Source organism: Sceloporus occidentalis, unplaced genomic scaffold (assembly GCF_023333645.1).
Source record: "Sceloporus occidentalis isolate IW3139 unplaced genomic scaffold, rSceOcc1.0.p SCAF_149, whole genome shotgun sequence".
Taxonomy (NCBI): domain Eukaryota; kingdom Metazoa; phylum Chordata; class Lepidosauria; order Squamata; family Phrynosomatidae; genus Sceloporus; species Sceloporus occidentalis.
Window position 1 is genome coordinate 646,573 of NW_028317129.1, and position 14,631 is coordinate 661,203.

At 36.1% G+C, this 14,631-nt stretch overlaps 1 protein-coding gene across 1 annotated transcript in view; it reads right to left on the minus strand.

Moving 5' to 3' along the window:
• LOC149280687 (polypeptide N-acetylgalactosaminyltransferase-like 6) overlaps positions 1-14,631 on the minus strand; it is a 537,937-nt gene that overhangs the window by 37,808 nt on the left and 485,498 nt on the right. Inside the window, exons 9-10 of the mRNA XM_089500181.1 lie at positions 13,660-13,767; positions 3,068-3,289 (exon numbers count right to left, since the gene is read on the minus strand). Of these exons, the coding sequence (XP_089356307.1) occupies positions 3,068-3,289; positions 13,660-13,767 (330 nt within the window). The remainder of the gene's footprint in view (positions 1-3,067; positions 3,290-13,659; positions 13,768-14,631) is intronic.

Consider the following 14,631-nt stretch of genomic DNA (forward strand, 5'->3'; position numbering starts at 1 on the left):
ATATATATATCCGTAAGGTATGACAATTAATCACACCCAAACGGACTATATAAAATATGTTGTTCTTCTGCTAGAATGTGAAAAATCTAGGCAGAATGCCATACAGTGGATAAAATAAACCATCTCCAAAAATACTTAACCTCAGCACTTTCCACACTTTTTTTCCTGCATTTCATTTCCTTTTAGTCACCCAGTAAAAAGTGCTTATCTGTACCCAGGACTTTTTTATTTTTAAAGGAACAGCTCGATCGTCAGGTTGATCAATAGCATTACATTACATTATCCTAATGACTTCCTCCTGTGGCTTTATGTGGAAAATGTGACTTAGAATTTGAAAACAAGAGAATTTGGAATAAACAGGTACCATTTTTAGGTTCTTAACAGCTATTTTCATGCTAATATTGATTGTTACTAAATTATTAAGGTAATACAACTGTGGGTTGTGGTGCACAACCCAAGGAAAGGAAGAAATGTGTTCCTTTTCTTTCAGGCCCAAGGAAAGGGATAAATGATGGTTAATCATTTAACCAAGGGAGAAGTTTATTCTCTATAAAATGTCCAACCCATCACAACAAAACAAGAACGGACCTTGCAGAATATTGAGCAAAAGAAAGATCAAAAGACAGGTCAAGTACTAATTAGAACCACCAACTCTCCTTTAAAGTTATGACATTTAAAAGGTTGTTTTTAACTTCTTTGCCTCTATTCACTAAACTGTGAGTATTTGAGAGTTGCCAAAAAAAATGTTCAAATCCCAAATTCACTAACGCCAACCATCATATACACTTGCAAAAATAATAAATCACAAATCATCTGCAGGAGAGTGCATGTGAGTTCAAAAAAGCAGTCAACCCGCAAATTCGCAATAGCAGGCAACTCTGAGTTTCCTTTCAAGCTACAAATGGTTCTTAAAACTAGCAAAATTTGGAACACCTCCCATTATAAACAAGTGGAGATTTTTTAAATAAATTCATTTTTAAAAAAAAAAGAAAAAAATGGGACCTGTGCGCAATATGGCAAGAACCCTGGAGGGGTATATTGCCTATATACTGTATATATATCCCCATCCCCTGCTCACCAATGGAATAGTGTTCCCAGACTAAAATAAATTCACTGTATGTATCTATCTATCTATCTATATATATATATATATATATATATATATATATATATATATATATATATATATAAACTATACTAATATATAAACAAAGGAGAAAGTTGTCTTAGCCTCTTCATCAAGATCAGCAATTTAGTCATTACTTTAGAAAGCTTTAGTGTTCCTATAAAGGTGGCAATAAATTCAATGATTAAGTCTTTATTTTCAGTGGCATAAAATAATTCTATAATCCAGGGGTTGTTAATGAGCCAGACACACACAGGCCTTCATAACATTTTCTATTTCAAGTGTAATATCACATCCATCTTTGGCTATATACCGTATATACACATTTTAAAGTCTGTCTGCTGGACTATTCCTCTTAGGGTTGACTGCTATTGTTTTAATATTAATATGCCCACATAGTACATTTCTAAAACTTGGCCCACATCCAACTTTTAGTATTACAATTGACAAAGTTAACATCAATCCAGTTACCAAAGCAAAATGCCTAGAAGTAAAATTCAATTTCTTACCCTGCTTCTCTATTCACATTCACAGATCATGTTGAAATATATTGCTTTTCTCCTTCCATCCTTGACAAAAAATGTTTTCATTCCTTATATTTGCTATGTCTAAAATGTTTTCTCCATGTTTTATATATGCTTTACAGTCTAGGCTACTGGCAACTTAGAAATCCCTGCATGTCATATTTCTTCGTTATTCATGTTGCAACTATGCTATATCATTTACCTAACCATCACGAACAAGTTGAAACAAGTCATCTCATGGATTATGAAGGACTCACCTCTGAGTTTATTATAGAAAAAGGTTTGAGGAGTTATTACCTCTTACCTCACAGTTTAGAGAATAACCCCCAAGCTCACTAATAACCCAACCCGCTGTTAAGTGCATTTGTTTTTAGAGGGTATGCTTATGAAGGATGACAAAGATTGTCTCGTAAACCTGCAGAGGTCATTATAGTTATATATCTCATTGGCTTAAGAAAAGGGGTGAAATACCTGTACAATACACAATGTAGACAGAAATATATGGAACATGGGCAAGAATGGCAACTTAGAGGTGTAGTTAGATCATTGAACTCCCACCATTTTTTTAAACTAATATCAGTTACAAATATATTTTATTAAGTACTGTATTGTGCAGTTTACTTTTTAAAACTGTTCTAGTTTTTGTCTTTAGACATCTGCATATTAGCCATTCCTATGTGTTCGAGCTCAGCCTAATCTACTAGACAAACACTCTGATTGCTTATCATACTGCCTTACGTACAAACAAAAGTATACCTCAATCTTAAAAGGACTTTTTTAGTATTGCCATGAAGAATCGACTGAGTTTGTTGTTTTGAGCAGAGAAAGCCACACAAAATAATCAGATGTCTGTTGGGGGAAAATGAAAAATGTTTTTCACTACACTACCGTACAAAGCACTGATTATATGAAATATTATTTTACACGGACCATCTATTTAAGCCATGCCTTACATCACCAGTTGTCACTCCTAAAAATAATCTAAGCAAGATTACTAAAAAGTAATAATTTGCATGTGTCTATTGAGTTTGATCGATAATCCTCCATTAATTTAGGTTCCAAAATTCCAAAATGTTGTTTGAATGCAGAAATAAGTGCCTGTTTATTCATTCTTCAATAAGCAGCTCAAGACCTAACAATATGATCTAAATTCAGCCATGAAATGCAAATTTCCTGTTGTTTTAAGTGCACTTGGGTCATCTGAGCTCTAGATTATAAAGTCTGTACTCGTATGTACCAATAACTGCTGAGGTCAAAAGGTTGGTATTGATCAGTGATATTAGACCTTCATGTGTTTTTTTGACAAAGTAAGGTATTCTCTATTAACGCTACCTTCCTCTGATCTTTCACTTGGTGTTAAGTAATGCAGTGCTAAATATATAGTTAAATCAGCAAAAGCTATTTTTTAAAACAATACCTCTCCCCAGGAAGCAGATGGGGGCTCCACCGGTGGGTAATACTTTGGTATGTCCCATGCTACTTCAGTCATATACCATTTGAAGTCCTTGCATTTCAAATGCTTCCGAAGTTCTTTCTGGGAGGAGATGTCTCCAGTGGACAGATGTCTATACTCAGGTCTTCTCTGGTATATGTACTCTGCATACTCATCCATCCATGTTTCAGCCACACGCTTCAAATTCTAAGATACAAATACACAAGAATAATAAACCTCTAATGTGACCACAGTCCTTTCCAATTATTTCATGCAGCATTTTACATCATGTAATTATGACCTTTGTGTGATACATTCAGATTAATGACTCAATTAGTTTATTAAACGAAAAAGTACTGAAATGTAACTGCACTGTTAGGATTAATGAAACCCGAATTAATCAAGAACTAGAAACAGCATTAATCAGACTGTTTTTCTGTTAACCTTTTATTGTCTTGAATAAGTCGTCTGCATCACATCTATAAAGTCTTTTAAGATGGAAAGGTTTCGTGGAGAAGGATCTTGATCATGTACACTGTATTCAGTTAGCTAAAGAAAATACCACTTTATGTTTTACACCCATATCAAATCAGGTCATGGAAACTTAAAAACAAAATTTTAAAACCCAAATCCTTTCTGTCATGGGATTTTAGTTGTGCGTTTTATTCACTAAATGGAGCATTAGCATGAGAGTTATGGTTTTATCTCCCTCGCTGCAATATTCATTATAAAAGGGCTCGACAAACCCCAGGGTTTGCAAGGCTACCATTATTAATCCAGCACCCTATGCTTTCTTGTGGGGGAGTGGTGTAGTGTGCGCACTTTACGTGACCCTGCTGGCTGCCTCATGGCACTCGCCTCACCACGCCCCTACAGGAAAGCATAGAGTATCAAATTCACAATGGCAGAAGATAGGTAGTGGTGTGGCTGGTCTCCACAAAGAGAAGGGGATTAGTGTTATATGAGTGTGCGCATACTATATAGAGTCAGCGAGTATGTGTGTAAATGTACAGTGCTGGGGTCAATGTGTGTGTGTGTATACTGTAGTGTCAGAGTCAGTGTTTATATGTATAATATAGTCTCTGTGTGTGTGTGTATACTGTAGTATCCGTGTGTATATGTAGTGCTAGAGTCAGTATGTCGACTGTATAGTAGTGCCAGATTCAGAGTGTATGTGTCCATAGTGTTAGAGTGTGTGTTTTTATCTATGTAAGAGTGTGGTTCTAGCGTGTCTGGTGTTGTTTGTGTTACAGTATGGCATTAGCATCAGTGTGTACGTCGGCATATAGTGTTAGAGTGTGTATTCGTGAGGATAAGATGTTAGTATGTGTCTGCTACTGTATGGTATTAGAATGTGTTAATGTATGGCAAGGCTCGATAAACCCTGGACACCAGAAAAATAGAAACATGATTGGGGAATAAAAAAAGCGGACTCCTAACTTTTTTGGCTCCTCCTAGATCCAAACAGAGGTTTTGTTGACCCCTGCATTATGAAGTACACACACTGAGAAGTGGCCCTGTATAAAGTGTAATTCCCTAGGAGCGTAGACCTCCAAGAAACCTCATTGATTTTACTAATCGTTATACAAGGCTAGTCGACCTCCTGTTGAAACAGAAGCTTATTAGAAATGGACATTCATAATTCATAATTCATATCTTTAGGAGGTTCGGCAGGAAGGTGGGAGCCAGTCACAAGGAAATTAGAAACTGAGAGACAAGTATATACTTAGTATATTCAGAATACTGAACTGACTTGCTTGCACGCATTAAAATGCCCTCTTGTGGTGGGGTATGGTACTGGTGGCACCAATAACAGTAATTAAATTGTTAACCCTATATTAGGTAAAGATGCTAAACAGAACAAAGCAAAAGGTTACAATGGGTTTTTACAACAGCAATTAAAATGGATTTTTTAAATGTTATTTTTTGCTAGAATAAAGAGATCTTTTAAATCCTTGTGGCAGCTTTGATACTTTACAAATGTATGCGCACATAACACTATTATTCTCTTCTTAAGAAATATATCACAGCCTTTACTTCTATAAAGAAGCAGCTGTTAAATATTTCACATTCGGAGCTTTTATTTACCAGCGTGTGTTATGCTCATATGTTTGTAAGTTTTATTAATCCTGCTGTGTTATTATTAAAACTGCCCATATCCCAAAAGAACATGGTGATTTGCTGAGTTTTATTTAACTCAAAATGCCCTAACAGTTGGGCATACAACACAGGATTCTGTCTAATTAAATCTTAACCGTTCTGTTTAGAGGTTGTCTTTAGACTTCCAGCATAATGAAAAAATAGTTTAAAAAAAACAATAAAAGAATCAACATATGGTTTGGTAAGTTTTAATATTCTATCACCCAGTGAGCTTTTATATTTTTTGTGACATTTTCGCTTTGCAGAATTGTTTTAACAGTTCTTGAACACTGTAACCAGCAATTAATAAACCCCCCACAGATCATCTAGAATAAGGTGCAAGCCACTGAAATAATGCATATCTTTTTCTTCTGTACCAAACACCAGCAAGCCTCTTCTTGGAGTATAAAAAAATCTATTTAAAGTGAATTTATTTTTAGGATAAAAATTTACAACGGGTATTCCTTAGTTTGCTTATATTAGTTAATTTTTTTTTTCATTCTCATTAAATAGAGCATTTATTTTTGAAAATTATATATGAATAAAATTGTTAAAAATGTTTTTTGTTGGATAATGGGCTAATGCTCTAGCCTATCTCAAATTATGTGTTTCTTGTTAAAGTTCTGTGCGTACCAAAAGCTTTTTATAGAGGCAGAGTTTTTAATGTATAGTACCTTTAATGCTAGTCTAAGGGGAGCAGTGTTTGGCCATGCCCACTCCCCACCCACTTTCCTTCCTACTTTTATATAGCTCCACCCAAAGCCACACCTACAAAAGATGGGGAGCTCTGGGTAGCCCACCCTGAGAAGTTCCCAGTTATGCTCATAGTATACACATAAAGTGAAATTTAAATACAAATACAATATATTTCTTACAACATGACTACTTCAAGACGCTCATCCATAGATACTGAACTACAGGGAGATGTTTTGCATTTATACTGTTTATGTTCTTCTGCTGTTCCTCTGTTATTAATATTATTGTAATAATTTCAAGAATATGTTTACAGTAAATGCTCAGTATAAGTCCGAAGTCATCCAGGGGCATACATTCCAGACATGAGTTTATCTGTTAAAAGAGAATCACTCATTTTCCCAAATCCAGTATTTTACATAGTAAATAAGATATGACTAAATTAACTATTTAATGTTGTTTACAGCTCATAAAAAGCAACATACAGTATATGGATTAGAAACCCACATGTATACCAAAGGAACAGCCATCTTAGCTTTCTGTTAACAGGAGCTACATGACTATTCCGCACCCTTTATGTTGGGGTGAGAAAAGGTGGGAAATTTATCAGGTACTGTTACTTACCATATTTAGACACATACCGTATCTAACCCTTTTCAAGATAAACTTATCCTAAAACATGTGCAGATTATATATTTTGGCAAATATATTATAATGACCATGACTGTGTTATTTAATATATAAAAGTAAATGCTTTGAGATTAAATTACAGGACTGTAACATCTATGGGACAAAAGGGGCAGGTACCCCAGGGGCTACAAGAGAGGGGCGCACTTTAGCCGCCCTACAGCTCTGACATCAGCCTTTCTGTATCCTCCGAAATTGCCTGTTACGCCAAGATCCCTGGTTATGGCTCTAGTTATACCATCTATTATCACGTCCACATTAAATAAACATTGGGAAAAGATGACTTCTCGAACAATAAAGAAAGCAATCGCTGTGAATGAGTGAGCCCATGCTGTGTCTGTTGCTATCCTCAGATTTGCCGCTGATATTTTGTATTCCATTGTGGTTACTGCTACAGCTGTCAGGTTTGGTTTTTCTGGTTGAACTTTGCATCATTTTGCTTTTACAGACATATTCTTGTTGCAACAAGACATATGGATTTTGTTAAATGTTAAAGCAAAGCTGTCATCTAAAAGGAATATGGAAAAGCCTTCTGCAGTATATATGTTGTGCTTGTGCAATAGTTGGCAAAAATATGAATCATGATTCCCCCAACTGATATGCAAATGGATGTATGGGATCCAGTGTGTTCTTTTATGGGTGCCACCTTAGTACTGTTAACTAAGTTAAAGCCACTTGGTTGTAACGAATGCTCAATGCCAGATTGAGGATAATTAACTGGCTGTGGCACTTTAAGGCTAGCGGCTGCTTATTGCATATTATCCAGCTTTAGGCTGCACACTGCGGGGTAGGTATGCAGCATTGATGGCCACTGGCTAACCAGGTAGTTGCCCGGTGTGCCAGGTAGCATGCCTGAGCAAGCTTTTTTTTTTTTTTTTTTTTTTTTAAAAGGCACACATTACTAAGCAGTTTTACAAATAACTAAACTCTGTGTAACACATAGTGTGACATTAAGTTAAAGTGTAGTACTTGAGATTGTTACTTTGTGTTGTATACTTCTGCAATTACATTATGTTATGGTTCTGTATGTTGTTCTTATCTTCAGAAAGTTATCATATATTTTTTGTTAAATACAACAGTAATTTGCACTCCCTCCTACAAATATATTACAAACCACAAAGAATTATTACAAAGCTCTGGTGAATGGCTTCAAAAGTATAGAAAAAAACAGCAATGTTATTTAAAAGATGCATGCTGAAAATTGCAACAACTCTTGCCTACACTTGATTTTAAGACTGCATAATGGGGGAAAAAACAGCTCTTTGTGGTGGAGAGATTACTATGGTTGTAGTCCTCCATGGAAGGCATAGCACAGCCCTACACCTATAGGCATCCTTGCCATACATTTATATACACTTGGAGTGGGGATATACATATAGTACAAAAACTATCTAGAATATAATTTACCCTTTATCTGAAATGAGTGAGGCTCAGATGGAAGTGTCAGGTCTAAAAGACTTTAGACTGAGTCTCCTTCACTTAAAGAAAAATAGATTTTGTGAATAAACAAAGGACAATTCGTTTACTAGGCTACCTACAAAAAGAATCAAAGCAGTAACTTATAAAAGCACATAAGCTGGGTGATTATTTGTTATTCTGAAAATGCATTATAATATTTAAATATTTTTGAGATTTCTTTTAACAATAAAAGAAGCTTCTGAGATTGCATGTTAGAAAGACACTGGAAGAAAGCTATGTAGATTTGTGAATTTTTCACCATTCCTCATCTGTTGCCCCACTCTACCACCCCTCTCACTCCATTGGCTTCCTATACATGCAATTCAATTAAAATGCTTCACCTTGACCTGAAGAGCCCTCTACAACTCTGCGCCCCCTACATCTCTACCTTAATTTCCAAATATAGCTCTATCCGCCCTCTTTATTCCCCCCACGACCCAATGTCTCATCTACAGTTATCATCTCTTCCCACTCCCGTATTCAGGATTCTCCACATGCTGTACTGCCTCTCTGGAATTCCCTACCCTGTTCCACCAGACTTTCTACCTCGTATTCTAATTTTAAACTCCGTAAGAATCCACCTATTCTGAGAAGCAAACAACCTTGCCTCCTAATGCTCCTAACCAGCATGCCAAAGAAGCAATTTGCCATGTCGACGTGCCATGTCAACCTCAAGTAGGGAGGTTGTCCTGGGTCAGGCACAGGGCAGCACCCAAATTAAATACCTCCCTGGAAACAATGGACACCTTTTCAGTGCTGCCTTATACTACTCTATACTACCTAGAATTTAATGTACAAATAATTTTTTTCGCTCGTTTCTCTCATCTAAAATTCTACTCATCAGAAGAGGCCAACACTAGAAAAAAATATTACAGTTTGGGACGTGGAGCTGGTTTGTCTGAACTAAGGTTTACCCAGCAGTGCCAATCACCCATTCTGCTTTTTGCATATACGGCACCGTTCTGCGTGTTACTTAGCAATGCATTGAAATACAGACTTCCAATTCACAGGAACAAATTTCTATGAATACGTAAATGGTTCCTGGGAGACCTGTGCTTTCCACCCAGTTATGTGTCCTGCCTTTGGCACTATTTATGTATCGCCCTCCTGTGCAAAATTAAACTTAAAATAGTGGTCACGTTCTGAAAATCTCCAAGATTCTTATTTTAAAAAAAGAAATAACAAATTAGTTTTCATGAAAATTTTAACACATAATACATTTCTAAAAACCTCATTTTATTACACAAAAGGTGTGTTCTTATTTCCTTGGGTTTTTTTTCCTATTCCGTCAGGTAAAAACTTCAAGAATAAAAATATGTAGAAGCCAAACCACTAGGTGGCACACTTGCAACAAGGAAGCCAATATTTTTACGTATCCTAAATATTTAGAAATAAATGGCATGTCTTTAGATATTCGCTCTATATATGTGATGCCAATCATTATAGTAGTAGGTTTTGCATTTTCCTGTGTCTTTCTCCCTGTGAATTTCAACAGCCATCATTTTATTTCCCTTTTCCATTGAATATTAGAATTGGTATGCCATTTAAAAATACACTGAGGTATTTTTGACTTGCTGTGGTTAAACATGAATTTATTAACTTTGCATTGACATTGCTTACATTTAAATACAATAGCCTTTCTCTGAAAGCTGCCTATATGGTTGTTTGCAAGCATTGTATAGTACTATATATGTACATTGCAAAAATGCAAAATCAATTTGCGTTTAATGCTTTTGAGTAATTAACAAATTCCAACTAATTCTAAATATATTTTATACTGGTATAGAGAGAGAGGCATTGGTTTGAGGAGTCCAGTTGCTTGATCTGTTTTCCTCTGCAGAAGGTTTTAATATTGCTGTATGCTTCAATGTTCAATAAAGTTGTTTCTGTAAGTCAAATTGTTATGTTATATACTACATGTTATGTCCTGTCTACCCTTTGTACAGCGTTACAGAATTTGATGGCGATATATATAACGAGTTGACTAACAGAGACAACGGATGAGGAGGGCCCTTCTCAAACGAGGTTAATCCTCTGGGTTGCGGAAGCGGGGTCTTGACACGCCCCGCTCCCCGGCCAATTTAAATAGGGAACACCCACTGACATCAGTGGGAATGCCCGAATGCCATTGGGAACGCCCCCAAAGTCAGCAGGATTGCCCACTTAAGTCAGCGGGACAAACCCCTGACATCAGCGGGCAGTTCTGGTTGCGTCCCTCAAGGGAAGGCTCTGGGTAGCTTGAGCTCAGAAGTTCTCAGGTATGTGTATATAATTTTGTTCTCAGGTATGTGTATATACTGCTTTCACAAACTTTGTAAAACTTTACACCATACCTTGACGGCCTATAGGATATACTGCCTTAAATACAGTCTGCCCTCCAAAATAACAAGGGACACATAAATGCAAAAGCAGAAATGTATTAGAAAATAAATTGATAATAGATCTTAATTTATACAGTCAGTCAAATTGTGGGTCACATCGGGGGGGGGGGCATTATGACATCATTAAAATGAAGAAGGTCCAAATATCAGGCCCTGGTCATAATACAGGACAGAAAAGGGGGTTGGTTTAACTGGGTCTGTGTTCCAATAGTATGGTGTATGGTGGGTTTGTTACAATAACCATCATTAGGCTCAAAGTGTTCCATTTTAACAAACAAAGCAGATAGGGGGACGATGGAAGGAATTAGAATGGGGACGAAGGGTATTAGAAATTCTATATGTTTTTTTATATATATATATATATATACACACATATGTTTTTTTTTTGGTCATCACAGCAATCACATGACTATTGTCCACTGACTGTTTGTGAGGCAGTCCCTTGAAGCAATAACAGCCAGAAGTCGTAATAATAGTAAATATTATTATAATAGTAAATAATGTTATAATAGTAATAGTAATAGTAAATAATGTTATAATAGTAATAGTAAATAATGTTATAATAGTAAATATCCATTTACTATTGGATTTACCAATATGTCCATATGGCCGTGAAGGGGTTAATCTAGTTATTCCTTGTTTACTTTTGCTTTAACTTAGGTACCTAAAAAGGTTTTATCACCCCTTTTTGTTAACCTGGCATTTTTCTCCTTTGTGTGTGTTTTGGTACATCTGATAAAGTGTTTTGCCTCCTTAAGTTTATAGTTCCTGAATGCTACCTTTTTCTCCTTCACTATGTGGGCCACATATGTGAAGTGCCGGAGTGGTTTCCTTGTTCTTTTAGTCCTACTAACAAGTTGCCTTTAACAAAAGATCTCTAAAATAATTCCATTTCTACTGAACTCCAGCTAAAGATGTCCAGATCATCAAAGACTCCCCTACACTTCTTTCCATTTTAGAAAAATCAGATTTAGTGGCGCACAATGCAACCTCTATCCTGATATTAAACCACACTGATTGATGATCACTGGAGCCAAAACACTCTCCTACAGTGAAATCAGAAATCGAGTTTTCATTTTTAAAAACTAAATTTACTAAAGCCTCCTTCCATGATGTTGGGTCCCCTATGAATTGCCTTAAACACAATGCCTGAAAAGAATTTAGGATGTCTCCTAATTATAACTGAGCCACGTTATACATTTAACCAGTTCATTGTGCAACATATTCAATAGAAACATAGAGAAGTACAATTCTCCCAAAGGGTTAATGTTAAGAACATAACGTAATCCTTTTTACTCCTTCTTTCTATTATTCGCATTCAATCAGACTTTGCTATGATTCCTCCGCTCTTCTTCGTGTCTTCAAAACACAACATGTCCAATCATCTATTTAATAACTCAGAAAACATGATTTGATCCCACTGTGCCGGGGAATTTAATTATCCCCTGTCCTATTTACTATAATCTCTCCAGCATGCACATGCTGCATTGTATTTTTACAGTCACTGACTGTCACCCACAGTGCATATCTTTTTCCCTTGTGTGGTTTTCTGGCTCTTTTCCGCACACAGTTTAAATGTGTTTGTTTAAAATCCCAAACCCTGTCAGTACGGTGTAAGTGTACAATAACAGTAATTATTGCAGGGATTTCTGATGCCTCAGCAACACACAAGTAATTTACCTATAACTTTTCCCCCTAAAAAAGAGTAGCAAAATATTCTATTTAAAATGTAGTTTATCCATGCAGACATAGTTTTCAATTTAGAGAGATGCTATAATCAAAGACAGCATAACCAATTAAGTACAAACCACAAAAATTGGAAGACTTCTAAGACGCCATAATGAAGTCTTGACAGACATCCAAAAACAGAGCAGGCAAATTGAAATTTCTATTGATGTTAACCCGTTCAGGGACCAAGGAAATATTTGACACATTTTTCTTAAATGGTTAAACAAGCGAAGGGGTGCTTTAAGTGCTAGATTTATAATGCTGGCAAAAAGTGGTTATGTAGCAAACCCAAAGATAAATTGTTAACTTTTTTTAGGAAAAGAAATTCAGCATACACAGGGAATAGGAGTCAGAAAGGAATGCTGAGTAACCAATGTATTTCACTTGATACAGCATCCCTTATGGGCTATCTGCTCTGATTTGCTCTTAAAAGCCTCTCGGAAAGTACTGACCTGTAAAAAATGCCTGCGCCATTACTAAACAAATAAATAAATTAGTGTTGTTACATATAAGCACCCCTATGCCTTGGCTGAGTTATAACACACCATTGTTGCCATAATGTAGCTGTTACACTGTAACTGCACATAAATCCTCTGAACTATTTAGCAAACAAGAGAAAAAGCGTGTGTATATGTATGCATGTCGGACGCCTAGCAAATGAATAGTTCAAGGTTTTCATAGTTAGAGAGGGGGATAACCCCAGTAATGAGGTCAGACCAATATTTGTGAACCAATATATAGTCGGGTGGGAGATAACAAATTACATAGCTTCACTTAAGGGAAGTTGTTAATCTCTTTATTAACTTAAGTGCAGTAGTTTGGCCAACAACCTTTTTGATTAGGTGATGCTAAAAGAAAGAAAAAACTATTTAGATAAGTGCAATAAGTGTTCCTATTTCTCCAACCCTTACACGATGATGAGGAAGTATAAAAGGGCTATCAAACATTGCCTATAATATCATTTTGGATTTGAGGAATAATGCAGACCCTCCAGTCAGATAGAAAGATAATCACACGCACACTAGACACATGTCTCTAATCCTTCGGCTGCATCCCCACTGGCGATGTATCAGTAGCTGCACAGTTTGGGTTACTGTTGCCAGAGGGCAGCCACTTAGTGGGGTCAACAATTGCGAGGTGTGGAGTCAGGCACCTTTACAGTAGAATGACTTTGTTTGCAAGGGACCCAAAAATCCATGTACCTAGGGACTCTTGTTGATATTTACCCCTGTAATATACTTTAATGTTTGGTGTTAGGTGCATTTAGAAGGTTAAATATCAAAAACCTGCCCGCTGTAAATGCTGTATTTGTACAACCTTTCAAACATTGTATGTGATCTTTTATGAGCTACAAGCATAAACCAATGAAAGTATTGAATACTACTGTATGCTTTAATGAGCAAAATTGTGTGGTTTTTTTATTTAACATTTTTAGCTATACTTCTGCATGCATTCAGCAAAAACGTATCACAGGTTTTCTGTATTACTTACTCTTGCCAGACTTGTTCCCGTTGGGACTTTGTAAGGCACATACTTCCTGTAGATGTGACCTACTCTGGAACAAGGGACATCAAACATTTCCCCTCCGCACATCCACACCTAGGGGCAAAAAGACGAATGCGTTAGCATAATAACGGTGTGCTTCACGGTACATTTTTTTTTTTGCATATTCATGAAATATGCTCACGTGTAGAAAATATAACTATAATGTGCTGTCAAATTACAACAAAAGCAGAATCTGACTTACATTTATGTATCTGTGTTACATTAAACATTCACAAATTACAGCCAAAGGAATGGTCTTTGTCTGGCTGTCTTGGAGACACATTAAACCCAGCATCCATTACTGGTGTAAGTAGTTCAGCGTGTGCGTATGTTGATATCATTGGTTTTATTCAAGTCTATATTCTCCGAGAGGCTTTTAAGCTTCTCATACCATTTCAAGCTCTGCATATAAACAATAGCTATCTACTTACAATGCCCCTGGCATGTAACCAGACAGTGTACTTCCCTCTCAGAAGTGACAGGAGTCTTAGCAAAAGAAAGAACTGTGTGGGAATTCTATGGGATTACTCATTTTTTTTTTATTATTATTTCTTATTTTCTTAAACCTTTCCCTTGTTGCCGTTGGTGACCCTGCAGGTATTTTATTTTTAAGATCTATTAGGTATTTGTATAAAAGTAATAAAAACTTTGCATAGCTTGCAAACTTTGCACAGTGTTTATAGCATAGTATACTTCTGGCTTCATGGTTGGAACAAATGCATCATTTTCCATTACAAAATGTACCAAGAGTAATTTTGAGATGGAAATAATAAAATTATTTTTAGTACATACAAATTGGGATTTATTTACTAAAGTTGTGTGTTTAGGCTGTTGAGTTCATTACACAACAAAACAGCCTATCCCTGGCAAGTTTCTCCTGCAAAAAATTACTTGAGTTTGAGTATAAAATACATAAAA